Genomic DNA, 26,466 nt, shown 5'->3' with positions numbered 1-26,466 from the left:
TGAGGCTATAAAACCATATCAGAGCGTAACAAAACATAGAATCGTAGAATGGTTCGGGTTGGAAGGGATCGTAAAGCTCATTCATGGGCAGGGACACCTCCCACTGGATGAGGTTGCTCCAAGCCCCATCCAACCTGGCCTTAAGGCCTTGGGGCAGCCACCACTGCTTGGAGCAACCTGTTCCAGGGCCTCCCCACCTTCACAGGAAAACATTTTCCTAAGATCTCATCTCAATCTCCCTTCTTTCAGCTTAAAATCATTCCCCCCCATCCTATCCCTGCACCCCCTGATCAAGAGCTCCCCCCTCAGCTTTTCTGGAGCCCCTCTCAGTACTGGAAGCTGCTCTAAGGTCTCCTCAGAGCCTTCTCTTTTCCAGATGACTCCCAGAAAGCAAGGCGGCAACCACGCCACATTCGCTCACTGCCACCTCCTCACCAGCTGCCCTGCAGATGGGTTTGTACACAGTAGCTTTGTACAACTCTGGAATCACAGTGAAGGCACAGAACATTTGAATCCTCAGCACAGCTGGTGTGCAAGTTTAAGCATACCTGTGGGACAGTAAGAATGTGGTGGGCAGCGCCTGGGGTCTCCTGTCACTTGGTCCTGGCAGTAGAATCCTCTCTGGCATGGAATGCAGGATGCAGAGCCCCTGGCCGGCTGGTATTCCCCAACACGGCATGGCATTGGGTGGGCTGCTCCTGACTGGCAGAAGTGACCCTGGCAATGACAGAGGAGGAAGAAGATTGCATGGAGATGGTAGCAAACTTAAGGTCTATGGAAAGGGTGAATCCCAGAACTACCGAAGCCTAGGGCAACATTCCGTGTGGATGTAATCAATATTTCAAACAGGAACGTATGGCCCTTTATGACACTCAGAGCCCGGATGCGCCTCTTTCACTGCCCCTCTGTCACTAAGCAATACCTTAGGGCAGAGGAATGCCGTGGGGCTGATGGAGCTGAAGTTTGCTGGGCAGTAAAACCCCTCGGAACAAGGTCCTGTTGGAGAACTCAAACCAGTGCTAGCGCAGAAAGACCCAGGATAGCATGGCACACAGCTCTGCAGGGAGGTACCACCTGAGGAGGAAGCCAAAAGCCAAGGCCAACGAGACAGGGAGATGAAAGTACACCCATTACAGCCACAGCATCATCAGCACTGATTTAAATTGATAACACATTCCCACCATCAGGCCTGGCTGAGTGTACCAATCAATATCCTTCAGTGACGAAGAGGCACTCTTTCACCACAGGTGCCAACAATGAGGTCCCCCATCGCTGCAGACCACAGGAGAAACACGTAGGTGAAGTCACACTCACCTGTGGCATTGTTCAGGGTCCCAACTGGGCAGGCAAGTGGGAGATGAGTACCCTCTGGACAATAGTGCCCACTTGGGCAGGGCCCATTGAGCGGGAAGGCGGGTGTCCCACGTGGAACGGCATCGGTGGCTCCTCCTTCACAGTAGTACCCAGCTGAACACAGACCTGCCACGGGAGAATAGGGAGGGTGACAACCGCCAGCCCACGGCACCGTGGTCAGTGAAGAGACACCTCTCCAGACCCTAGGTAGTAGGCAGGTAGGTCAGAGAAGAGATACTGAAACCCACCCCTGTCCTCTTTTATCACTGGGCTGTAAACCTTTGGTTTGCTTTTCATCCTTCTCATCAATCTCTGGCTTCTATGACTTCCTTTCCTTACTCGCACTGAGCTCATCTGGCATTTGCTTACCTTCTCACTTCTGTAACTGCTTCCTCGTCTTTCGTTTTCTGTGGAAGGTATTCTGCCTATCTTCTTGCCATGTGTCCAACTCTTGCATTTTGGCCCCTACTTTATCCTCAGACAGGAGGGGAAGGATTTAGGAGTACAGAAAGAAGAGCAATATAAGGGCTAAAAGCAAAAAGAAAGAGAAAGCATACGAAAACTAAAGGAGACACCGAAAGTAAGTAACGCGGTAACACAAAAGTAACATTCAAAACAAATGCTCAGTTCAATATTGAAATAGAGAAAAGAAATGGCGTATTGGCACAGGCAGAGTAGATGGGTACCCTCCGATAGCCTTTACTACTTCTGTTCACTAAGGTTTTCTCCTTCCCTGCACCTTCAACCCCTCTGTTATGTGTTGGGTGTTATTAACCCAACTCACCATCAGGTTCCCAGTTGGCATCTCCTCTGCAGTACTTCCCCACGGGGCACGGCGTGCAGGCAGCCGCGGCCACTGCTCCTTCCAAGGTGTTCAGCGTCCCCTCAGGGCATGGCAGGGGGACAGCAGTGCGAGCTGGACAATAATAACCTGTACATTTAAGGAGGCGAATGAGAGACACTGCTCAAACAAGAAAGAAGTGGGAACCCTGAGCTTGCTCCAAACATCCCCCATCCTCTCATTGCTCCGGCTCAGCCAGAAGGGGTTGTGCAGGCATACATCACACCTCTTCCCACGTGTGTGTTTGGGGGTTTGCACACGTGCATCGCTCACCTCTAGGGCAGCTCAGCGGCTCAGCAGTGCCAGCGTTGCTGCAGGCTGTCCCGGCTGGGCAAGGCAGGCAGACGCTTGCTCCAGGCACAGGACTGAACGTACCAGGCTCACAGGGCAGCTCTAGCCCAGTGCCTGCCGGGCAGTAAAAGCCACTGGGACACCTGTATCCATGAACCCCATCAGAAGGGCAGGGATCAGAGTTTCCTTCCAGGCAAACATATCTGTAGAGAGAGAATTCAGACCTGAAACAATATGCTCACAACCCTGTCCAAAGGCGATAGATGGAGGAGGCACTAATCAAGAGCCAAAGGGCAGGACATTCACAAACATTAACAAACATCCCTTGAAACGCTGTTTATTTCAGTTTTGCTAACAAATTCCCTTCTGCATCTGTAATTTAGCACCCACCTGAAAATCCTAGCAAAAAGCTTTTTTTGGTTTTTTTTTTTGCACTAAGCTGACTGGAAATCGTTCGCATTCTAGAAGGCAAAGCCTTCAAAAATGTTTTTTTCTTTTACTTCAATAGCACAGAGCCCAAACATTCTGTTCCTGCTGTCTTTGCTCAGCCTCCTTTTTATTCTCAGTCTCTCATAGCCCTCTGCTTTAATGCCATCTACTTCTACATTGACTCTTCCCTTTATCACTTCTCTCCCATGCGCTTGCAACAAGATGAGGAAATACTAAAGCTACTATGATAAGAGCCAAGCAAGATGGAAATGAGAGCCACGATCCCATTGCGTGCTGTAGACAAGGATTCAAAGGATGTAGTTCTGAAGAAGCAGCGATTCCTGGGCTTTAAAGCAAATGAGCGAGTGCAGAAGGAACAGCACTGAACAAACGAGTAGCAAAGCTGTGTGCCTGGAAGCAAGAACTAAATAGACTGAAGGCTATCAGAAGTGACGTATGCTACGTGATAGAGATGATGAAGAGCAGCCTAGGGAAAGTGCAAATTGTACCCTGTTGGAAGGCAAGAACTTCACAGATCTTGGAAGTCAAGGGTCATTTATAATCACATAATAATCATCATCATTCAGCCCAGAAAACCGTAGCCAATGCTCTAGCAGGCAGGCTACAACACCTTATAGAATCAAAATAATTTTTGGGAAGGCTCAAAATTCGACCGTGATGTGGCACATCCCTCTTATACTCAGGGATTCTATTTCTGCGTCTAATTAATTTTTCTCATTCCAAATGCAGCCCTTACTTGTACTCTAAGCTTAGCTTTAACTTCTAGACACACTTTGTCGCGAGTTCCTGCACCAGATTCAAGAGCCATTTACTATCATAAACATTTCCCCATGAAATCTCATGACACTACAGTGAAATCACTCCTAAGGCTCTCTTTCACAGATAAAATAAACCAAGCTTCAGTAGCCTGTTGCCATGAGGCTTGCTTCGGGGGATGGACAAATATTGCTGACAGCACTTTCAGCTTGCATTATGCAGGTTAGAAACCCTAATTTGTGGCTGCCTATTGCACCACCTCGTGGGGGAAGAGGTAAAACACAGAAGGGGAAAAGGATGCTCGGGTCAAATTCTCAGCAAGTGTGATTATGAGGCTGAACAAGGGATTTTTGATACGCTAAACCTGTGGTGAGAACAGTGAAAACTCACATATAAGACTGGGGCAGAAAGTCAGGCAAGAATAAAGAGAAATGGAATGACTCTGAAATGCCCGCTGAGATCATGAAGCAGATGATTTAGAGCTGACTTGAAGGGCTAAGAACAAAGTCTTCGCAGTTTAATTCATCTTGAGTACAAATATTTGCATGCAAGATATTCAACAACAGATATTCAAGCCCTGTGTGTTTAGCATGGATGTCCCTCTACTGTAACCTACAGCATTCCTGCCAGGTATATTTTTCTGCTAACAAGTGATTGTCTCGCCGTACCCTGCGTTACACAGCGATGTCTGGGCCAGATCAGATAATCCTGCTCCGCTGCAATACCGGCCGGCAGGGCAGCGCTGGCATTGTTCTTCTGCCTCCAGACCCATGAGAGTAGAGAACGATCCAGGAGGACAAGGCACAGGATGCTCTGTACCCCTGGGACAGAAATGCCCTATGGGACAAATGTCGTTACCAGGGAGACCAAGGCTGGAAGATTCCACCTGCATCAGAAAAATACAGAAAAACAGAGAAAAAAACATTACTGCAATGTTTCTCCTCTCTGGTGACCAACGACAGGACCCGAGGGAACGACAGGAAGATGTGCCAGGGGAGGGTTAGGTTGGATATTAGGGAAAAGTTCTTCCCCCAGAGGGTGGTGGAGCTCTGGTACAGCTCACAGGGAAGCAGTCATGGTGCCAAGCCGGACCATATTGCAGAAGCATTTGGCCCTCAGCCCCAAGCTGTGAATTTGGGGTTGTCCTGGGCAGGGACAGGAGTTGGACTCATTGGTTCTCATGGATCCCTTCCAATTCAAGTCATTCTGTGATCCTATTTAACACAATGTACTACAGCGACAGGTTCTGGAAAGGGCACTCGGGAGCCGAGTCCTACGTGCTTGCTGCAACTGAAACTAAAGGAAGGCCACGGCTGGTATAAAAGGGGCACTGGCTGCTGAGATATGGCTGTCCTATCCCTGATACCATCTTTTGGAGGAGATATTAGACAGCACAGTCCAGTGCAATCTACAGAAATGGAGGTCTGGCCAGAATTTACCAGTAGGTTGCATCCAGGAGATAAGAGCATCATGATGCTACATCTGAGTAGCTCTCAGGGGCAGGAGTAAAAGGCATGAGCAATCCCATATGGAGCAGTAAAGCTGGGAAAGCGTCACACCAGAAGCTATGAGATTGTGACAGCCCAGTCCTTGTCCCCAGGTCACTTAAGTTGACTGTGCTTCTGCCTGGCGCTCACTCACTCTGTGTTTGAAGGGGGCTGGGCTGATGGCTCCCTTGGCGCAATGATAACCTGGAGAGCAAAACCCAGAAGGCTGCGATAGACCTGGTGCTGAGCAATACATGCCTAAAATGAACAGAAAAGCAATCTCAACGTGACGGCCATCACTCAGGAGAGGAGTCAACAACACGAGTCAACATTCCCTGGGTTCCTTGTGCCAAGCCCCACTTACCCGCTGGGCAGGGCTCACAGTCAGACTCACTAGTGACACCAGTCCTGGGGCCAAAGGTACCCTTTGGACACGGATGCTCTGTACTGAAGTTGGTACCCGGTGGACAGAAGTACCCAGCAGGGCACAGCTCAGGAGTATGTGCTCCAGAATCTGCGATACAAAGAACAGCATCTTGCTCAGGAGATATTACAAGAGGCGACAGGCAATGTCATTCTCTATCAACACAGTCAGCCTTCCTCCCTTATTAGTTCAGCCAGACCCAGGACGAGGGATTCATCATGAATATTTCTGATTTAGTTGTTCAGATTTCCCACTTCAGTAATTGGAGAGAAGTAGCACATCCAGAGGAACTGCATTTCAAGTGCAATTCATCTCATCCTAAGGCAGACATCTAAAATGAGAAAGATAAATTGCCCTTCAGAAGCGCCTCTTTCTCTCCGTTGACCACAGAGGGAGTACAGAATATTAGTCCAGATACAGCTGCCTACAAAGAAGCTGTCTACACTTTTATTAGAGTAATCTCACCCAGGGAGTTCAATTCCACCTGTGCAAACGTATTTCTTGGGGCTTTTTGTTAAGCGCATGAGCTACCACACGGAAACACCTTCGTTGCTTATATTTTTTCTGGGCATTGAGTTCTTTCCCCAGATGGGAGAATGATGTGGCTTTAGCCTACTTGTTCACCTACAAGTCACAATCTTTGAAAGGTGTTTTGGCTTCCGTTCTTGGCAGAAACTGGTGCACCTGCCCGTCCAGTCCAATCCAACTCTGACTTAGTAGAACGTTAACAGAAGAAAGGAAGCTAGAAATCCCTTTTTGTTCTGCTAAGTCTAAGAGGAAGACACAGCCCTTAGTGACGTGGAATCCTTTTTTGTCGCAATACACAGACCCCTCCAGACCCCTCACTTTCATTAGGCTGTTGGCAGAAGTATCCTCCCGGGCAGACGTCACAGAAGTCCTTCCTCTCCTGTGACTGATATGTCCCATTCTCACAGGGTACAGGAAAAGCAGATCCTGCAGGGCAGTAAAAGCCTCGTGGACAGCGAGAGGGAACGTGAGTAACCGAAGCCTGGCCAGGTGGGCGGTAGGAACCTGCAGAACTTCCTTCTGAAGTGGTTTTGCCCAGCTCTGTAACAACAAAAATCAAAGCCTTTCCTTTTTCTTTGCCAGATCAAAGACAGCAGAAGCCCTTTTCTCCTGAAAGCACGACCTCCTTCATCATATACCTGTAAGGTGCACTAGAGAGTAGCTGTTCTCTGAACTTCAGCCTCAGACAAAGAACATCTTATTACAAAGTCAATTCTGCATTATAGGCCTGGGGGAAATAGAGGCTTCCAATTGAAATGCTCAGCTGCGGTAGGGAGGCTCTCAGTAGCGGTTCCAGCTCTGCCATAAACTCATGTTAGCTCAGTCAAATCATTCCTCTCTGTTGCTTCACTTCCTTCTTTAAGAAAGGAAAACCCTCTTTGTGTCATGGAAGGCAACGGGTGAATCTGTTACTGTCAGGGTGACAGCAAAACTTTCAGTGTTGGGGGAGCAACTAAACATCTTGTACAGACAGATGGTGAGAGCCTCCGAGGGGGAGCAGCTGCCTCGGAGCAGAGACCCTGGCTGCGAGCCAGTGGCAAACGCCTGTTTGCCAGGATGTTGTTTCCCTGAGAGACTGAAGATGTCCTAGACACCTAGGCAGAGGTGGCTGAGCCAAGGAAGATGGAAAGTGTCATAGCAAGAAGTGTTATGGGTGACCTGAGACTGCTACCGAGAACCCAACAGGAGTTTGGGAAGATAAATTTTTCAGGACCTTTATATTTGGTGCCTACGCTGGAGAAACCATCGCTAACCAAAGGTGTGTGGCACTTACTGAGTTTGTTTCTTTGCTCAGGACAAGCTTGTAAGAAATAAAGCTGTACTGGGTGTCTATCTAGACTCACAGTAGATAACCTCCCATTTCCAACAGAGACTCACCGCCGCAGAAGTAGCCAGCTGGGCAGAGCTGACAGTCTGTTGGCTTCCGTTTTCCACTATCGGAGTTGAAAGTTCCAGGACTGCAGAGAATTGGGGATTCAGAGCCTTCAGGACAGAAGAAGCCAGGGGGGCATTGTTTAGGATCTGGCAGCGTTGATCCAAGATCACAGAAATACCCAGCGTAACATGTTCCTGTTAGAACGAAAAGGTTTGGCATTAAAATTAAGCATCTGGAAAACATGAAAAAAAAAATCCAAACTAGGAGATAAAAAAAAAATCCAAACTAGGAAATAAAAAAAAAATCCAAACTAGGAAATAAAAGAAATCCAAACTAGGAGATGAAAAAAATTTTGAGTGGATGGCATACCTACCAGAAACACTGGCCAGGCCTTCTCCTTGGCAGAACTTCCCCCGTGGACAGGGCAGACAGGCATTAAGGTAAACCATCCCAGACTGAGGTAAGAACGTGCCAGCAGGACACGGCTCTGGCTTGCTGCTACCTGGTGGGCAGTAATGGCCCGCAGGGCAAATGTTGCCTGTCTCGTCATTAATAGGATTGGGTATCAGCGCCTTCGAAGTGCAGTAATACCCCGGCAAACAAGGACCGCTTGGGGAGGAGAGTCCTAAGGAAAAGAAACCACCACAGAGTCAAAGAAACCAGTGGCATTACATAAATCACGGCTTCTAGACTAAACAAACCAGACAAGCCTTGTCATCACGATGATTTCAGAGTCTACTGGCCTGTGAGCAGCTCTGTTATTTAAAAGCTTGATCTGCAGTCTCCATATTTAATTACACAACTGATGAGCTAGAGGCCTGAACAGCTTTTGAGGTCACCTTTACAGAACAGGCAGATCAATACCTGTCTTTCCACTAAAACACAACCAAGAATAAATGAGTCCTAGAACCAGAGCTGTTTGGCTTTTGTTTTCATAACCTTTGTTAAAACAAAACTACCTTAATCTACTTACAAAATATAGTTTGTAAAAATCTTTAAAATTATCACAAAGAAACTCTACTCAAGGGTCCCAGAGATCAATAAAAATGCTCCTGAAAAGTCATATGAACTGCATACAGGAGAACACTCCACCCTTTGGTGGACATGGTTTAGTAGGCGCAGTGGTGTTAGGCTGAGAGTTAGACTTGGTGAGCTTGGAGGTCTTTTCCAACGTGAACGATTCTATGAACTTTTTGACTTTTCTAGAGACAAAACAGCCTATGACTGTATTCAGTCCCTGATTCCTACCTGCATTGGCACAAAATGTTCCTCCAGGACAAGGCTTGCACTCACTGGGATTGCCCAGTCCAGTTTGGTTACTGTAGGTGCCTTCCGGGCACGGGTACTGATTGGCGGCTCTTGTTCCTGACGGGCAGTAATATCCTGCTGGACATTCCATTGGTTTGAATACACCACACGAGAAGTTCCCCTGGAGATCAGCAAGGTTGTCGTTTGGGGCGCAGAACCTGCCGAAAGAATGCCCCAAATGTTACCTCAGCCCATCCTCTCCCTCTGTTCTGCCAGAGATGAAGAAACTTCTCGTTCACAACAGTGACAGCCTAAGACCACGCAACAAAAAGGAAGCAAATTACTTGAAAGAAAAGAAATGGAAAGCTGAGACGCAACCTGTCAGAACTATTTTGTCCACCCCAGCAGACAGATCTTCCAAGATGAATTTTCTGCCTCCCATGGGTTGCAGTACAGAAAAAGACATAATAAAGGGAAAGGTGATATAAAACCAGAAACAATAAAACGAGCTTTGTATAGCAAAGGATAGAACACACAGAGCAGCCTATGGGAGAGGGAAAAACACACGCTAATTCCCAAGGAAAGCACCAAGAGGAAGGAATGAATCCATCTCACTTACATTCCTGCTGGGCATGTTTCACACTGGCTTTTACCAGCCCGGTCCTGATATTTTCCAGGAGGACAGGGTATGGGCTCTGGGCTGCCGGTGGGGCAATAGTGACCCGCAGGACACACATAGTCTAGGATTGAAAAAAGAAATCTACTTCTAACGTCACTGCTCTGCTTCTGTCCTGAACAGCTCTACAGCGGAGGAAGCATCACCACAAACTTAGAACTGGAAGACTTATTAAGAGAAAGTTTAATGCCTTTAAATTGGAGGGGGGAGGATTTAGATTCAACATTAGGAAGAAATTCTTCATAATACAGGTGGGGAGGCCCTGGCCCAGGTTGCCCAGAGCAGTGGTGGCTGCCCCATCCCTGGAGGGGTTCCAGGCCAGGTTGGATGGGGTTTGGAGCCCCTGATCCAGTGGGAGGTGTCCCTGCCCATGGCAGGGGGTGGGACTGGATGGTCTTAAGGTCCCTCCGGACTCAAACCAGTCTTATTATTCTATGATAAAAGCTTTATGAAGAATAAATATTTTGTTAAAAGCGTTGCTCGGCACAGATTTGAGTGGTGGGGCCCCTGCATTGCATTATGAACGTAAACTTTATGTATCTCTGAACTGGGCTTTTAACTGAAGAGCCCTGCAGGCGTGTTGTCCTTCCCAGCTCTCAGAAAGCCGAAAGGGCTGCAGCCTCTCTGCACTGTCATGGGGTTCCCTGACTCGCTTTGCTCAGAGACACCTGTACGTTTCTAACACATCAGGACTTGAGTTACAGCCATCCCTACATCACCCTTAACAAAGGGAGAACAGACAATTGTATATAACCTCTCCCTCCCCGGCTCTTTCAAACAAAGGTGAAAAGATCACAAGGAAGAAAATCCTTTCGGGATATTTTTTGTTTGTTTTTCGCCATAGTGAGATCCCCTATTTTCCCTTTATTTACACTCAATTACTCACTAATTCATCTGTGCTACCTGGAAACATTTTTGGAAAACATTTCTAAACCTATCTTGAAACTGTAGTAAAGGCAGATTTTAAGACCATCTTGCCATGCAGCTCCTGTAGATAAAGAGTGTCCTGTGACCCCAAAGATTTCCTACCTGAATGCTGGCCTGATGCAGAGCCCTCTGGGCAAAACCATCCTTCTTTACACAAACCTTCTGGGGAGCTCTGACCAGGTTGAGAACAGAACCACCCTGGGAAGCAGTCCTGGCAATCCTGCGCCGACTGCCCACCACGAAGAGGCAAAAAGAATCCTGAAAATAAAAAAGCCATCAAAACCACGTTGTCCTATCATCCTAGACTCTGCAGGAAGGTCTATGGAGAGAAGCACGAGGTGCTCACACAATCACTTTCTAGTTATACTATCCCCAGCTCCCATTTCCAGAAGATGCCAAAAGGACATTGGCTGGAAGAAATTCAAAGGGAGTACAATCTCAGCACTTCCCTGAGAGAATAGGTGACAGCTCCTACAGGAGGTGTGTGTAAGAGTTGTTCCTGAGTGCTAGTTAAGGTGAATTCCTGTTTATTTCTGGTCTGAACAGCGCAACCTCTTGCTTAATGCAACTATAAATTTAACCGAGGAAAGAAACATTTCACAGACTTTTTCATTCAACTTAATCCTTTCTCTCATTAATGGTGATGTTAAAGGACAGCTCTCACTGTGCAGTGAGGGCGGCAGAGGCTCTACATGTGCTGGGCTGGGTGACCTCTCCTCCAGGAGGGCTCAGCAGAGCTTCTCTCTGCCCAGCAGCGCGTAGCCACAAGCTCCAGAGGCAGTTTGGTGATCGCTCTCTGAATGCACCTTTAAGGCTGATGTTTCCAATCCAACAGCACTGGATTAGAGGCTGAGCTTTGTCCTGACAGCAGCTGTCTCTTGGGGAACTTATGCTTCAGCACAAAGTAGCAAGGGGCTGCAGAAGAACGGTACGGACGCAGACAATCTCGGCAGCTCATCGGGCTCTGGGAAGAGATGATAGCACACAGACTCTATCATCGAACCTACCCGGGGGACATGGAGATGGAGAAGAGCTCCCTGCAGGACAGAAGTGGCCTGGAGGACAGATGTTCCCCATTGCTCCATCCATGGGGTTTGGGAGCGTGGAGCCCCCAGTGCAGTAGAAGCCAGCGTCGCAGGGACCTGATGGAGCTGCAAGCTCTGCAGTTGCGCAGTACAAACCTAATGCAGGGAGCAGAAGAAAAGCCATCATTTAAGAGACACCAGCACCAAACAGTCATGGTACAAGACTGGGATTGCCTACTGATCTTGGCAAAAAGGGGCAAGAATACAAAAAAACCAATCCAAACCACAAAAACTTGTGCAAGAAGAAAGACTCCTCTCTTACCTGGAGTGCAGGGAAGAGGAAGAAATGAACCAAGTGGACAAAAGGTTCCTGCTTGGCACAACCCAACGGATCCAGAAGATGGAACTGCCATGCCTGCTAATGGAAAAGACACAGACTGAGTTGAAACATAACAAGTGCAAGCATTCAATCTTACCCAAATAGCTCAGGAAAAACAGAAGTAGAGCACTGGATTAAAGAAAATAAAAAGGGAAGCCATCATGAACCTGGCCAGGTCCTTTAGGTGGCTCTGTAATACCACCTCCTCAATAATTATCATCATCATGCTTTATGATTCCCCTTTGTACCAGAGTAGTTTCCAAGGAACACTGGTTTGCTTGAAGTGGATCCAGAAGGACAAAACCATCCAGGCGTGCACGGTCCATCTGGTCTTGCAAGGCCCGGCTTGGAACAGACCATTCCAGGAGGACACAGCTGGCACTTGGAAGCATCCCAGATATTTAAAGCTTCACTGTATGTTCCAGTGGGACAAGGATACTGCATGGCAAATTCTGTGTTTCTGGGGCAGTAGTGACCTAGGGAAGATGACAGGTCTCATAAAGGTTAACGCATGCTGGTAACAGCCAGGGAAGAATCGCCAACCCGCACACACAGATTTCCCTTCAGGTCTTTCTGAGAAGGACTGATTCCAAAATATGATGGCAGACCCATCACTACTCTACGATAGCCTCATCACATTGGCTGCATAAAAGGAAGCTGATCAAGGCTAAGGATTAGCCATAGTTTTAACAGCATGTAGTTTTTTAATAAGAAGATCTCAAAGCGTAGGGTAAATATCTACCGTCAAAACGATTTGCTCTGTTTACCATTTCCCACATTCAGACAGGAACTGAATCCCGAAGAGCTTAAATGCTTCGACCAAAGTCCCTGATCTGTCCAGTGGAAGACATTTGTGCCTCCCGGTCCCACGCGCAGCCCAGTCCCATGACAAGTCTACTCCAAATAGCTTTAGGGGGATCTGCTAATCCCTTAAATTTCTCAGAATGAGTGGGTAGGTGCAACCAGACCCACCTGCAGGACAATCCATGTAGTTTGTGGAAGCAGTTGTGCAGTAAAAACCTTCTGGGCACTCCAGACACTGTGCCATACTCCAGGATGGGTTGTAAGTCCCCGCAGGGCACGGCTGGGCTCTGCTGCTCCCTCTCACACAGTAGTGTCCAGGTGGACATGGTCCTCCACTGACTGTTGTCTTTGAAGAGAAACACTGGTTACAGCGCAGAGACTCAGGAGGAGCCTTTCAAAAAGATCTGTGTCAGACTAATTCTAAGAGAATCAGACAGGTAGTATGAAATCTTGTGCTCATCCTTCAGGCTTTAAGGCTGGAGATTTATCCTTACCCAAAATAAGGGATCAGAATTCTGCCCATAACAAATGTCACTGGGCTGACCATTTGGAAGATGGCACCACCTTTTCTCCATCCATAGTTCACATAAAGCTGTGGCACAAAACCAGCATCTTGCTGAGTTATCATCTTTAAAAACTCCTATTGTATCTTGCCTAGGAGGAGGGCTGACGGAGGCAGCTTTCTAATCAAATTCAGGCACTCCTGTCCTCTGTAATTTTAGGCTGATACAGCGTTCCACTTGGCTTTGCAGCATCAATATGCAAAGCCAGAACTGGTTTTGGGTTAGCTTTTAGATGTAAAGCTGGAAGACCAAGTGTATTTTGCCATTTTTAGCCCCTTTTGCTATCCATAAACCAGAAGCAGCTGATACAGAAGATGATGGAGAAAAGGAGAGTTTAATCTGGGCTGAAAGAGACAGACTTATGATTTCCAGTTCCAGAGATATGATCTTTTATATTATTTACATCACGCCACATCCCCTACCCTGGGAGGTTTGGGAGAAATGGCTCCTCCACTACAGTAGAATCCAGCCTCGCATAATCCAGTCGGAGAGACAAGTCCAGTCCCATTGCAGAAATACCCTGAAATTAAAAGGGACCACAAAAGGGCCATAATGATACTGGTCACACAAGACAGAAAACAGCAAGTGCCTAACAAAGAAATAATCACAAAGCACCTTATTTGATGTCACCCACATCTATACTCTTGGAGATGCTTTCACTGAGAATAGCTGCAAGTACAGAGCTTACACACCTGAACGAACAGCATCTCCAAGTACAAAAGCATCTGGAGAAGGGGTGGAAAGGGAAGCTCACAGCGCAGAACCTTGCACTTCATATGAATTTCCTCTTATGTGGAAAAGTAGCAGATTTAGTCTAACTATGCTCTCTTCCTTTCCAAGAAAGCAACTGTTCATGATTGGCTGCTCTAGAACCACAAAGCCCTAGAGGGTAGAACCTCATTAACCTTTTCTTTCAACGTTGTACCTGCATCACACAGGAGACAGTCCTCTATCCCAGTATTTCCAGCTGAATTGCTATAATAACCAGAAGGACACGGCTGCGGAAAAGCAGATCCCAGAGGGCAGTAAGCTCCCTTCGGACATGCGTTCCCCAGAAGACCATCTGTAGGAATTGGACTAGAAACACCTCCGCTGCAGTAGAACCCAGCCAAACAGGGTCCTGTAACATGCGACAGCCCCGCAAGCGCGCAGTAGTGCCCTGAGAAAGCAATGCAGAGGCATCAGTACAAGCAGAAAAAATAAGATACATCAGAGAACAGGCTATATACTTGCATAGTTGATCCACTGAACCACAGGGATTTTCAATATACATCTTCTCACCATCCTGAGAGATGCTTATTGGCCATTTACCTGGTTCACAGGGGATGCAGTGAGACATCAGGCTGCTCCCAGTCCGTGGGTTGTAAGTTCCCTTAGGACACGGGAATTGGGTTGCAGAAGCAGTACCAGTAGGGCAGTAGTGACCGGTTGAACATTCATTCTCCAAAAAGGAAGAGGAGTTTTCGGGGCAGAAGAAGCTGGTCCAAAGAGAGATTAAAAGGAAGGAGGGGAAAACAACCCCAAACTTCAGTTATCTAGCAATATTCTATCCACAAGTACCTAATAAATGACTCAGTGGTGGGACTAAGTCGCCTGGTGTGGCTGCTGCTTTGGCTGTATTGACCGCAAGAGATTTACTTATGCATATTGCTGCATTTCTTAGTTTTCCTTGTATGCCAAATTGATGACATAATTGCAGAAGCCACAGAGACCTAATTTTCTTAACTTGAGTCATAACATATCCAGGCTGTGATTCATCAACTTGTAAAAGTTAATCAAGGTCAAATCCAGTCAGTAATTGGAGATGAATCCCCCAAGGAGAAGCCAGACTCAGCATCAGGTGATATACATGATCTTCTTCCCCTTCAACACGCCTCTGCCAGCCTGTTGCCAAGGGAACCATCTATCACTTCAGACGGGGGAAAAAGGTTTACGGGGCCAATGGTTTCCTTGCTCTGAACAGCTTTCTGATCTGAATTCCCCTCTGGTGTACTTGCACCTGGGTTTAGGACGTTGCGTGGTCCCCTAATCAGCTATACAGTGCTGCTAAACTTAGTTGTTCTGCTTCCTCGCAGATACAAGTGCTTGTCAGTGTTGAAATAACTCATTTCCCACCACACACTGCTCCGTGATGACTGGATAAACAATTATTTCCAATAGTCCCTTGCTCATAGCTACAACACTAAGCCCACTGTCTTGCTCTTACCCTTGAGGACAGGGGAGGCAGCTGGCTTGCCTTTGTGAAGGATTGTAGGACCCTGCCGGACAAGCAAGTGGAAGAGCCGTGCCATTGGGACAGAAATACCCTAGGAAAGAAAGAATAGATGAGAATCAGCAGTCTTTGGAAAAATCAGAGAGAGATCAGGCATTTAGGTTGACCTTAACTCACCCCGGGGACACGGCTGTGGGTTCTCACCAGAGACACAGTATTGACCCTCCGGGCAAGTGAGACACTTGTCTCCATGGGTGTGTGGCATGTGGGAGCCAGGAGGGCACGGCTCGGGGCTGCTGGATCCCAAAGGGCAGAAGTGACTGACCGGACACGGAGCTCCAGAGAGGCCATCAGTGGGTGTTGCTGTCTGAGCCCTGGTGACACAGTAGTACCTGCAGCCGGGGATACAGGAACACTCTTTATTCCAAAAGAGTTAAGAAAACCCCTTGTAGAAGACCTCTTCTTACATAAAGAAGTACATCAATGCGTTTGCTCTTCTGCTTACCCTGGGCTGCAGTGTCCTGAGGGGGCCGTTTGCCCAGAGCTGTTGCAATAAAGTCCCGCAGGGCATGGCTGGCATTCCTGCAAACTCCGAACGCCTTCACTGCCAGACCACGTGCCAGGAGGGCACTGTAATGGAATTGGGGCACCTGGCAAATGCAATTGCACCACAATGAGGAAATGCTACTTTGCGCTTTCTACCAATTAAGAAAAATTACCCTTTAGCAGAGCACAATACCTTCAGGACAATAGTGACCCGGAGGACAAAGACGTCCCGATTCTCCATCTTGGGGGTTTCTTACTCGGGCCCCACTTTTGCACCAAAACCCTGCAGCACAATCTCCTGGAGAACAGAATAACATACAAAAAAAATACCCACATATATTAAAATTAGAAGAGTATAAATGCAAATTTCAGAATGTAGGCTGAAATAGTCATTTGCTGTGGCACTGTGCAGAGTCGCTGCCGGTCCCCAAACTAGCGATGTAATGGTCATCAGGCAGGAGAATTGCTTGATGGAAGGAGTGCAGAATTGGTACCAGATGCTAGAGTGACAATTCTTAGATGAAGAAGAACTTCACTTAGCTCAGATTAAGCACTGCCTCCATATTTGTGCAGGTAGTCAAGCATAAATTTCTCCTCAGGCACATATACAACACGTCCTTAAGCAGAGCCTGAACATTCAGAATATTGTTAAAGTGGTTTACTCAATTAGGGCTTTTATACAGGACAAGGAGCAATAAAAATCCATGTGAGAAGAGTATTTTGCCCTCTCTTTCTCTGCTAAGCCTAAGCACGTGTGTATCAATTACACGCAAGGATTAGTTCTTTGGGAACTAGGCTGAAAAAAACCAAACTGATTCCGAACAGAAAGCCTGAAAGGTTTGACACTGGAAAACTCCTCAGTGGATTTTTTGACAAGGTATCATACATGGAGTTGTAGTTTCTGCAGTCCCTTTCTCGCTTCTTCCATAGAAAAAAGAATCTTTTTTTTTTTATCTCAGAAAGTTCTTGACAAGTAAAACGTGACAATTCCCCTCAGCTGAAATCAGAACCTGATAGCCCTGACCCCAACCCCCAGTACCAACGTGACTGCTGGCAGCGAAGATGCTCAGAACAGTGCTCTACCTGTTGGGACAGCGAGGCCAGAGAGTTCGCAGTATTTTCCCGGTGGGCATCTTTGACATTCCTTGATACTTCTCAGTTTTTGCCTTGATCCAAAGGTTCCTGCAGGGCAGCTGTGCTGAGTGCTCCTGTTTGTCCCTGCTGGGCAGTAAAAACCTTGCGGGCATGGGTAAAGGGTAAAATCAATAACTGGCCCTTGCTGGCTGTCACAGTAATAGCCTGCAGTGAAGACAGAGAGAAGAAAGCCAAATTACTCAACGAGAGATACCAGCTATTGAGGTGCTGCTCATTAGGAGAGAAGACTCTTAACGGGTTTCTCTTAGGCATACAAAGCCCCTCACTGGCCACTCGAAAAATAAATCTACTGCTGACCTTAAATTACTATTGATCCGAATCACACTCCTGCTGGGACAAATACACAACCAAGCTTTCCACTTGCTGCACTCTTTAGAAGAGAATTGACCACCCAGTGGTCCTCAGAACACAGGGTGAGATTTACCGGTGGCACAGGAAAACACGTAGGGACAGCAGCGTCGACCTCTGCTTCCTTTCGGTTACTGAAAGCCTTCAAATAAAGTTTTCCCTTGCCGTTATTTCAATAGTTCAGAATACATAGAAGTTACCATTTCTGCTTTCACATCCCAATTGCTTTAATCTCTAATTGCTTTTTTCACACAGAGCCGCAAACAGTTCTTCTCGGTCAAGAGAAAGAAACCACCAAGGCGGGAAGTGAGGCTCTGAAATTTCATCCATAGTCAACCACGAGCGGGCATCGCTCGTGTAAGGGATGCACTAAATAACATTTAGATATTGAAAGACGTGACTCCTATTTTCTGGATGTCTGTACGCTCTGCAGCAGCTCTGACTCCCATCAGACTGCCCAGCAGCAGGATGGCTTTTCCACTCTAAAGCAGTGATCCTCAGAAAGACATCTATTTTCATCTTGTCCACTACACGCGAACACACTACTCCCCAGGGACTCTGTCAATCTGCAGTGCGGTTTATTCATTATTTACCTTCCCAGCACTCTCCAGTTGGGGCGCTGAGGCCAGGAACCTCACAGTAGAAGCCAGAGGGGCAAGGCTGGCACTCGGAAAGAGTTCTCCTCTCAGGAAGGCTGGAAAAGGTGCCAGCTGGGCAGAGCTTGGGTACAGCTGATGCTGCAGCTATGAGAACAGAAGCGAGAAAGAGAGAGATGAACAATGAAAGAATGAAGGAGATCCGTGTATTCAGAGGTTGGATGAGCACACAGCAGCATGGAAACTGGATAAGTGAGAAAGCAGAAAACTCATAGACCAAGTGGTCCTGCACGGGAGAGGACAGATGTTACCAGCTTCATTTTACCAACAGGGACAGGGGTGAAGTTAATTATGAGTTTAGGCATTCAGACAAACATCTCACTCACCACCTTCAAAGAATAGACTAGTAGAAGATCTAGGACTTCAGGCTCTCTCGTCAGACCCTAGCAAGCTGGCCTCCATGCTCTCAAAATCAATCATCAGTGTTTCAGATGTCATATGACATGACATTTTCAGTATTTGAGTTATTACGTGACATGAAATTTCCAGTCCTGATTGACGCTGGTTACTTACTGCAGTAGGTCCCCACAGGGCAAATATTCCCAGTCACACCATCTGTTGGTTTAGGGAGAGCTGCTCCACCCTTACAGTAGAACCCAGCTGTGCACTCCCCGCTAGGGACAGACAGACCTGGAAGACAGAGAGGATAATGGCACTCAAAGCACCGAGACAAAGGGAGAAAAGCCAGAAAAACAACCACTCAAAGCCTCCCTCTGGGCAAACACTGCAAGGTTACAGCTGAGCCTGTTTCTCTGCTAGTCCAGGGAGACACCAAAAGCATCTTGCAAGCACCATTACAGCTCTATGGAAGTATCAGGATAAAACCAGCTCCAATTTAACACACTGAGAGAAGAGAAAGGGAGGAAGAGAAAATGAAGTTGCAGTCAGTACCTCAGCACCTGCAGGCTCTGCAGTTGCAGACTATACATGGGAGTCTGACAGGAAAAAACCTTATTGTCGATGTCTATGAACATACAACAACGCGTGTCCTGGTCCTGTGAAGGCAGGAACATTGCCACAGAGGCAAAGGGATTCACTCAAGGTCACACAGAAAGTTCTGAGCAAAATCAGGTTTATCACCCAGAAGCAGAACTTGGCTTTAAGGTCCTCTAATGAGATCTTAAATAGGAAGTGTTTTCTTGTCCACAAAATTTCCGCTCCCCTTGAAACAGGTAACACATGTTCTCCAGAGCAAATGCTAACCTGGGGCGTTGCAGTAAAATCCTGGAGGGCAGGGAAGAGGCTCTGGGCTTCCTCTGGGGCAATAGAAACCAGCTATGCACTTCCCTCCAGTGGCCGTGGCTGGGCAGAGGCAGTTGGAATTGGTGTAGTTATCCAGATCGAAAGGCCGGGAGGTCCAAGCAGCTGAGATGCAAAACCAGCCTGAAAACAGAAAACACAACTGAGAAACTCTAGCAATGACAGAACCCCAGAAATTATCTTGAACAAACAAGCTGGGATGGGCTTTTCACGCAATGTCTGCACAGCACAACCATAAGCACATGGAATACGAGACAGGCTAATATCTCCAAAGCTGAACCACCACCAGGGTATAATTTTCCATGCAGCAGCTGATGAAATGATGCTTCTATATAATAACACATCAGCAAAGATCATAAGAGATCTTACAGCCTTAAGTTTAGTACTTTTGCTTTTATCGGGACAGTGTTCAATTCAGACTGGAAAGGCTGTAGTAAAACCTGCAAGACATCAGCCTCCCGAGTTCACTGCCCCAAGTGCTGTGTGGTACAACAGCCGAACAGCTCCAGACTCACCCGCATCACACTTCCCCGAGGCAGCTGTCAGGTTCTCCTTCCCACAGTAGTGCCCAGGTGGACAGGGCAAGCAGCTATCCAGGCTCTGTGTCATGGGCTCAGGGTTATAGTAGCCCCGAGGACAGGGAAACTCAGTAGCAAACCTGGTTCCTTTGGAATAGAGAGAGCAAGAACGGACTATAAATACTATCTTGGCTATTAATCCTGCTGTATCAATTCATGTCATCTTTGCCAGCTTGTCTCATTGCTAATCTCCACAGTGAACAGCCTGCCCTTCGTGGCCAAGACGCTGTTTATCTTGTCTGCGAAGGGATTAAGTGACAGCCATACCCGTGTGGTTTAAAAGATTGGGGCTTTTTTTTCTGTGAAGAACCCTAGTGACACTAAAATATTTCGTTCACAGCGATAATCCCTTGCCTTTAAGAAGAAGGATGTTTCAGCCTGGCCAATGGATTGCCACGTTCCCTAGGCACATCTCACCTTTGGGGCAGTAAAAGCCGGCGGGGCAGGGATTCTGGCTGTAGCTGGTGGTATTTTCCGGGCAGTAGTAGCCTGCAGCACAACGGAAGCATGCAGCTTGTCTGGTGATGTTGTTGTAAGTCCCTGCAGGGCAGGGGAAGGGGAAGCTGGTTCCTTCTGGGCAGAAGTGGCTCACAGGACAAGGGCCTCCCTTCTCCCACATACCTAGGATACGGGGAATAGGAGACACAGCGGATAAAGAGAGCTGCTGAGAGAGCGACGATGCCAACACCGGGAGCCGACACCCCACTTGGTGAAGATCTTGTCTCCCCTGGGGTCCCAGAAGACAGATTAAGAGGATACACAACACAATAACTAGAATGAGTACTGCATCCCAGCTTAGGAATTATTAAATGCTCTGTCACCACGTCTCTTCCCTCCTTGTTCCACAAGCAGAACCACAACAAACCGTGTGTAACAGATCAGAGAAATCTGGAGAATAAGGAATTGTCCACTGGGGACTTGGAACTTTTCCCTGGATATCATTATTTCCGAGACACAATAAAATGACAAAGGGAAAATTGGGCTCTGCCCATTACCGACAGGCACTCATAGCTTTCCCGGTGTCTGACACTAATATCTCATTTGATAACACAGACTGGTGGAGCAACAGATTTCTCCATCCTTGGCTTGTATGTATTGGCACAAATACCTCAAAAAAAATTAATACGGGGGTCTGGATGACCGTGAGAAGGCAGGGGGCAAGAACACTGGGGGGAAAGGTGGCAATTTTAAGGCTACCTTTTGCCCAAACCCTTATTTATTTGACACATACAAATGAAGACACTGATTCGCACTCAGTGCAGCTCACCAAGTGGTGATGGTGAGGAAGCTCCAGGCAGGCAGTAATATCCAGCTGAGCAGGGTCCCGAGGGTGCTGCGAGGCCAGCACTGCTGCAGTAGGAGCCAGATGGACACACTGTGCAGCTGGAATCCTGCTGGTTGTAGAGCCTGGTGAGGGACACAAGCAGGTTTTCTGTTGGCAAGTGTTCAAGTTCAGCAGGTAGCCCATCGACAACCTGCCCCTCTGGCCAAGGGGAAACAACCAGGAAACTTGTGTACTCAATGCAAAGATGTGTCTAACGAGCCTTACTGAGCTGCACTTTATTGCTTAAAGGACTGAAGGAGAAAGTAAAGAGAAAAGGAAAATAAAACTTAGCATCACGAGAACCTAGAAGCTTACCTGTCTGAGTAAGTGCCCACAGGACATCGCTGGGGGATACTTGTGCCAGAGGGGCAGAAGTGTCCAAGTGGACACGGGCCACCAGTGCTTGTGTTAGTGGCTCCATTAGGGTTTGGGACACTTGCCCCTACATGAGAAAGAGAGACCAAAGAAATCCTGAATGAGATGGGTTGCTATTCCTAAGCAAATCTGTTCCCTATGCCTAAAGAATCATTTCCATAGCTGGGAAAAGGGAACAGCAGATTGTTGGTTATGATAATAAAGAAAAAAAAACTACAGCAGAATGGAACAATTATCAGCAAGAGGAATAGAACATAGACCTACTGCTCTTGGAGAATGGGGGCTTTACCTATAGCTCACAAAATCCTTCTCTGGCCTGTATAAACCTCTCTGATGTAGAGCCAGGAAAACAATATCCAGAAGAGAACAGTTTATGTAAGTTCCTGCGGCTGCAACCAGAACTAAGAGTTAGTGATCTGAAACGTCTACCTCCCATGCTAAACCCAGAATCATCTCTTTGTTGAATGGGCCAGTATGTATAGAAGCTATTTTATTTATATGGGAAAACTGGGAGCTTCATTCCTCAGGACTGTCCTGACCCTCTCTGCAATAAGAGGCAGAGAGACAGCACAGACAATGTAGAAGAAACAATTCCTAAAGGGTCTCAGCTTCCTACTTTTTCACTTCACTTTTTGCCCTGTGAAAGCTAAACGCAATACCTGCTGTGCAGAAGAATCCTGGCCAGCAGAGTCCACTTGGAGAGGCTAATCCCCATTCTCCACAGAACATTCCTGGAAGACCACAGAGGGAAAACAGTATCAGTAAACCAGGAGAAAAACCAGGAGAGCTGCTGTGCTGCACGCTCTGATTGGAAGACAAAGGGGAAGAGTTTGGGAGAGCCAGGCCCTCAGCATCAGCATAACCAGGATAAAACTGCATTACAATTCAGATCACACTCCTCTGGCAAACCCCAAATTCTTCTACAAAGCCTCAAAACCCCCTGTGGCTCATTAGGGATAAGGAACCTCTTTTGACTGTGTAATTTTGTACTTGTTTTTCCTATGGGTAAAGCACGCATCAGCGGATTAGGAAAAAAAGATATGCAGAGAGATGACCCTCTAAGGCATTGTTGTACATGGACACTCAGAGAAGTCGGTCGTTTCCTCACCTGCAGGGCACTGCTGGCACCTCTCTGCCTGGCTGAGTCCGTAGAAGGGGTTGTAAGTCCCAGGGGGACAAGGATAAAAAGTGCTTCCAGTTTTCTGAGGGCAATAGAAGCCGGGAGGACAGCGATGTGTTAGCCCTTTTGAACAGTAAAACCCAGCAGGACAAGGGAAGCATTTGTCTTGCCCTGTAAAGGTCAAGGAACCGTGTAATGAAGTGGAAGAAAAATACCACGTGCACAACTTCCCTCTGCCTGGTTGTGCACTTAAAGAAGCAGAAAATGAAATAAAGTTATTTTATAAGCCCTCTTTCACTAACTGGTCTTCAAACAAGTACCTCCTCCTAGAAGCGTTTCATTCAGCAAGGTTCTCAATGCACTTCACCAGCCCCAGAGTGCCAGTGCCTTCCACAGCTCACGCCCCAAAATACTCCTGCTGGCCAGGGGCTATCAAGATGTTCTTGGGTACAGACAAAACCCACGATCCGTGTTTTTACCTCCCCCAACTCACGCTGAAGTTGCAAAGATCCAGTCCTGACCTGTCGCATTACTGTATTCTCCGCTGGGGCAGGGAGAAGGTGCTGCTGAGCCCGCAGGGCAGAAATGTCCTTGAGGACAGACATCTCCAGTGATGCCATCCTCTGGTTTTGCAGTCTTTGCTCTTCCTGTGCAGAAATAGCCTTAAAACAGAAAGCATTTGAGTTCCATCTCCCATTCAAAACCAATTGGATTCCAAAGTAGCTAAAGGAGTTCTGGCTTTGTCTCACCTTGTGCACAAGGTCCAGCAGGAGCATCTCGGCCAGATACATTGCAGAAAAACCCAGGGACACAAGGCAGACACCAAGAGGCATCCTGGGCTCCTCTATGTCCATTCCAGGTGCCAGCAGGGCACGGCATCTCTTCAGGGTGCGTTGTGCCAGCAAGGCAATAATGTCCTTGTGGGCAAAGATCTCCAAATGGAAGCCCTACCTGAAGCAAGGAAAATGAAATTAAAATCATTTATGAAAGCTTTTGTGGTGCCAAAAGGTCTGAAGCCATGCAAGATATTCAGTACTCACGGGTGAGGAGCTGCTGGAACCTTGAATACAGTAATACCCTGGCTGGCAACGTCCTTCTGGCTCCGTCAGCCCAGCCACGCTGCAGTACATGCCTGCTGGGCAGGGCTTGCACAAACCTGCCCTGCCTACATCTGTGTAAGTTCCCTGCACAAAGAGAGAGAAGCAGTGAATGTTGCCAAGGGCCTGGAAGCCTCCTGAAAATTGCTACTTGAAAAACAAGTCCATATTTGATTCTTACCGCTGGACATGGGAGAGGCAAGGAACTCCCAGCCAAGCAAAAATGCCCTTTGGGACAATCGTGGGGTGTAGCCAGACCTGTCTCATTGCAGAATGTCCCCTCTGGACAGTCCCTGCAGAGAGACTGACCACGGACCTGAAGAGGGAATGCAGAAATAATGTGGCTGATGTGGGGTATCGCTGCTTACTGCATGAACGGATAAATTTTGCACATTCTACCAGCTCCTAGAGACTCCCTACTACAAAATAAACACTCCGAAGCAAATGAACTGCAGTCCAAATGCAACAGATTCATGGTACCTGAATAGCTTTGCATCGCTAGAGCAGTGGTGGGCACAGCCTTGATAGAGCAGTATGGTGCATACATGAGTTAATTCAGTTGTGTTAGGCTAAAGCCTCGCCGGTCCACTTCTAAACTCACACCGCGCAAGAAAAGTTCAGAAAAACTGCTAAATGAGCTATAGACAACAGCGCTCATAAACCTGAGGTCCCGACCCAAACCTTTTTAGTTCTGCGCAGAGTTCTGTTGCAGGGTTAAAACAAAGGAGGTGGCGATTACTCAGCTTAGGAGAAACCCCAAGTCCTCCCCCTATTTAAGCTGATCGCTTACAAATGCCTCATGAATTTCTATTCACACACTTTATAGTTTCCAAGGGCTTCGATGACCCCACAAGTGTCTTACACAGCATATACTTACTGGCTGGAAGCTGCCAAGAGGACACGGCTCTGGCTTGAAAGCTCCTGCTAAGGAATAATGCCCCTCCATCACCACTTGCTGAAGAGCATTTCTGGCACCTCCTGTACAGAAGTAGCCAGGTTTGCATTGTCCTGAGGGAGTCTGACTATTTGTCCCATCACAATACAGGCTACGTGAAGAAAAACAAAACACTTGGGTAGCAACAGTTCCTTTTGTCACTGGATAGCACAGTCCCAACACAAAAATACCCCGGTGATCTACCTGGAATATTAGAGACCTGGTTCCTGTTTGCTTACAAGCATTGAAAGTGAATCTCAGAGGATTTGGATCACTTCTCATAAAGGCTTTATAAAGACCAAAACCCGGATTCAGTAGCTCTACCCTGGGAAGAATTCTCCCCTCTACAATCAGGGAGTGACATCTGTGTGTATTTCTGAATAAAGATCACAGAAACACCCAAATGTTGGTTATCTTCAAATCTTCCCTGCAGTTTTGGGCTAAAAATATATAAAAAGAAAGGAACTTTGATGGCATCCCCTCCAAATTCTGGACAGCATACAAATTTCAGAGCAGTGTCATGCTCCGTTTTCCTGCCTTCCTCTCCTGGGAAAACAGAGAGTGAAGAAAAAGCAAAAAATAGAGGGGCAGTTTTTAGAACTTGGGTTGTCTCAGAGCTTTGGATTCCACCCCATGGAGATCTACGATCCCTTCCCAGTTGGCTTCCACCTTCACAGTAACACACAAACCCGACAGATCTTGTGCCACTAAGCCCCAGATGATCTTCCAAGCAGTATTTGTCACGCCAGCATGAAGATATGACCACTTCAAAGTCAGGCTGTGCCTCACCAGTCTTAACAAGCTGCACAATCCATACCTTTCCCTTCCGAATCAGACGTGTAATTTTGGTGTCGTTAAAGGGAACGCAGCAGGGTGGTGAATTATACTATCTGGTAATAAAAATAGACTACCCAATTAGTATTAATGAGAATGTTTAAGCAAGAGCTGCTAGGTCAAGCCATCCTGCACTGCAGATATAATGAGTTTTGACAAAAGCCAACGAATGGTAAAAGCTGGAGGACAACTCGGACAATTCAAATTCCTTATTGTAAAATCTACTGATCCAGGTATGTAGCCATGAAGAACATCAGTAGCACAGCTGAAGTAGAGTCCTGGGAGCAGAGGGGACTCCTCCGCAAGAGGGCTGAGGGTAAGAGGGCTGGGCTGGTCCCTTGAGGGTTGGATGGTCCCTTTGCAAGGGGACAGAACTAATTCACAGAATCATAAATCATAGAATGGTTTGGGTTGGAAGGGATCTTAACTGTCATCTAGTTCCAAGACCCCTGGCCGAGAAGTCATGCCTCTTGGAGTCATATTCTCCAAAGATGTTGCTCACCCAGGTGGGCATTCCAAGCACTCATGGAGACTTCTCAACCCGTTCACGTTGCTGTAAGTTCCTGGAGGACAGGGGATAGGTAAGGGAGAGCCGGGTGGGCAGTATGCCCCTGCGGGACACACATCTCCCGTCACACCGTCTGTGGGCAACTGAAATTGAAAAAGACATCAATCGTAAAGAGGGAGTAAATGGGGTTAAAATATTTAAGGCATCATCCTGATTTGGGCCCAGAAAAGAAAAAGAGAGACATATTCTGTTGTATAGAGAAAAGACAATACCTACTTAAGGGAAATGTAGCAAGCAGACAAACAATAAACACGGATTCCCTTTCTATGCTAGGAATTCCACTGACCTCTTCACCTGGCTACATTTTTAGTATTGAGAGGGAAAAATATGAC

The 26,466-nt window shown here is 47.2% G+C and overlaps 1 protein-coding gene across 1 annotated transcript in view; it reads right to left on the bottom strand.

Annotated features, from left to right (window-relative positions):
• The window catches only part of LOC128854345 (zonadhesin-like), a 64,609-nt gene that overhangs the window by 14,133 nt on the left and 24,010 nt on the right, over positions 1 to 26,466 (bottom strand). The window contains exons 16-56 of the mRNA XM_054086795.1: positions 26,069 to 26,217; positions 24,676 to 24,844; positions 23,980 to 24,114; positions 23,742 to 23,885; positions 23,451 to 23,652; positions 23,223 to 23,363; positions 22,690 to 22,872; positions 22,241 to 22,312; positions 21,522 to 21,648; positions 21,150 to 21,289; positions 20,300 to 20,371; positions 19,820 to 19,969; positions 19,248 to 19,427; positions 18,558 to 18,674; positions 17,982 to 18,131; positions 16,969 to 17,184; positions 16,079 to 16,183; positions 15,845 to 15,989; positions 15,517 to 15,731; positions 15,334 to 15,433; positions 14,439 to 14,605; positions 14,053 to 14,286; positions 13,550 to 13,647; positions 12,733 to 12,910; positions 12,009 to 12,236; positions 11,704 to 11,799; positions 11,364 to 11,537; positions 10,459 to 10,614; positions 9,373 to 9,493; positions 8,754 to 8,971; positions 7,879 to 8,130; positions 7,508 to 7,699; positions 6,449 to 6,670; positions 5,543 to 5,692; positions 5,333 to 5,436; positions 4,360 to 4,577; positions 2,468 to 2,688; positions 2,138 to 2,284; positions 1,315 to 1,479; positions 923 to 1,074; positions 549 to 717 (exon numbers count right to left, since the gene is read on the bottom strand). Of these exons, the coding sequence (XP_053942770.1) occupies positions 549 to 717; positions 923 to 1,074; positions 1,315 to 1,479; positions 2,138 to 2,284; positions 2,468 to 2,688; positions 4,360 to 4,577; positions 5,333 to 5,436; positions 5,543 to 5,692; positions 6,449 to 6,670; positions 7,508 to 7,699; positions 7,879 to 8,130; positions 8,754 to 8,971; positions 9,373 to 9,493; positions 10,459 to 10,614; positions 11,364 to 11,537; positions 11,704 to 11,799; positions 12,009 to 12,236; positions 12,733 to 12,910; positions 13,550 to 13,647; positions 14,053 to 14,286; positions 14,439 to 14,605; positions 15,334 to 15,433; positions 15,517 to 15,731; positions 15,845 to 15,989; positions 16,079 to 16,183; positions 16,969 to 17,184; positions 17,982 to 18,131; positions 18,558 to 18,674; positions 19,248 to 19,427; positions 19,820 to 19,969; positions 20,300 to 20,371; positions 21,150 to 21,289; positions 21,522 to 21,648; positions 22,241 to 22,312; positions 22,690 to 22,872; positions 23,223 to 23,363; positions 23,451 to 23,652; positions 23,742 to 23,885; positions 23,980 to 24,114; positions 24,676 to 24,844; positions 26,069 to 26,217 (6,574 nt within the window). The remainder of the gene's footprint in view (positions 1 to 548; positions 718 to 922; positions 1,075 to 1,314; positions 1,480 to 2,137; positions 2,285 to 2,467; positions 2,689 to 4,359; positions 4,578 to 5,332; positions 5,437 to 5,542; positions 5,693 to 6,448; positions 6,671 to 7,507; positions 7,700 to 7,878; positions 8,131 to 8,753; positions 8,972 to 9,372; positions 9,494 to 10,458; positions 10,615 to 11,363; positions 11,538 to 11,703; positions 11,800 to 12,008; positions 12,237 to 12,732; positions 12,911 to 13,549; positions 13,648 to 14,052; positions 14,287 to 14,438; positions 14,606 to 15,333; positions 15,434 to 15,516; positions 15,732 to 15,844; positions 15,990 to 16,078; positions 16,184 to 16,968; positions 17,185 to 17,981; positions 18,132 to 18,557; positions 18,675 to 19,247; positions 19,428 to 19,819; positions 19,970 to 20,299; positions 20,372 to 21,149; positions 21,290 to 21,521; positions 21,649 to 22,240; positions 22,313 to 22,689; positions 22,873 to 23,222; positions 23,364 to 23,450; positions 23,653 to 23,741; positions 23,886 to 23,979; positions 24,115 to 24,675; positions 24,845 to 26,068; positions 26,218 to 26,466) is intronic.

This window comes from Cuculus canorus, chromosome 23, assembly GCF_017976375.1.
Source record: "Cuculus canorus isolate bCucCan1 chromosome 23, bCucCan1.pri, whole genome shotgun sequence".
Classification (NCBI taxonomy): domain Eukaryota; kingdom Metazoa; phylum Chordata; class Aves; order Cuculiformes; family Cuculidae; genus Cuculus; species Cuculus canorus.
The sequence above is the reverse complement of the archived record's forward strand: the minus strand, read 5'-3'. Positions and strand labels throughout refer to the sequence as shown.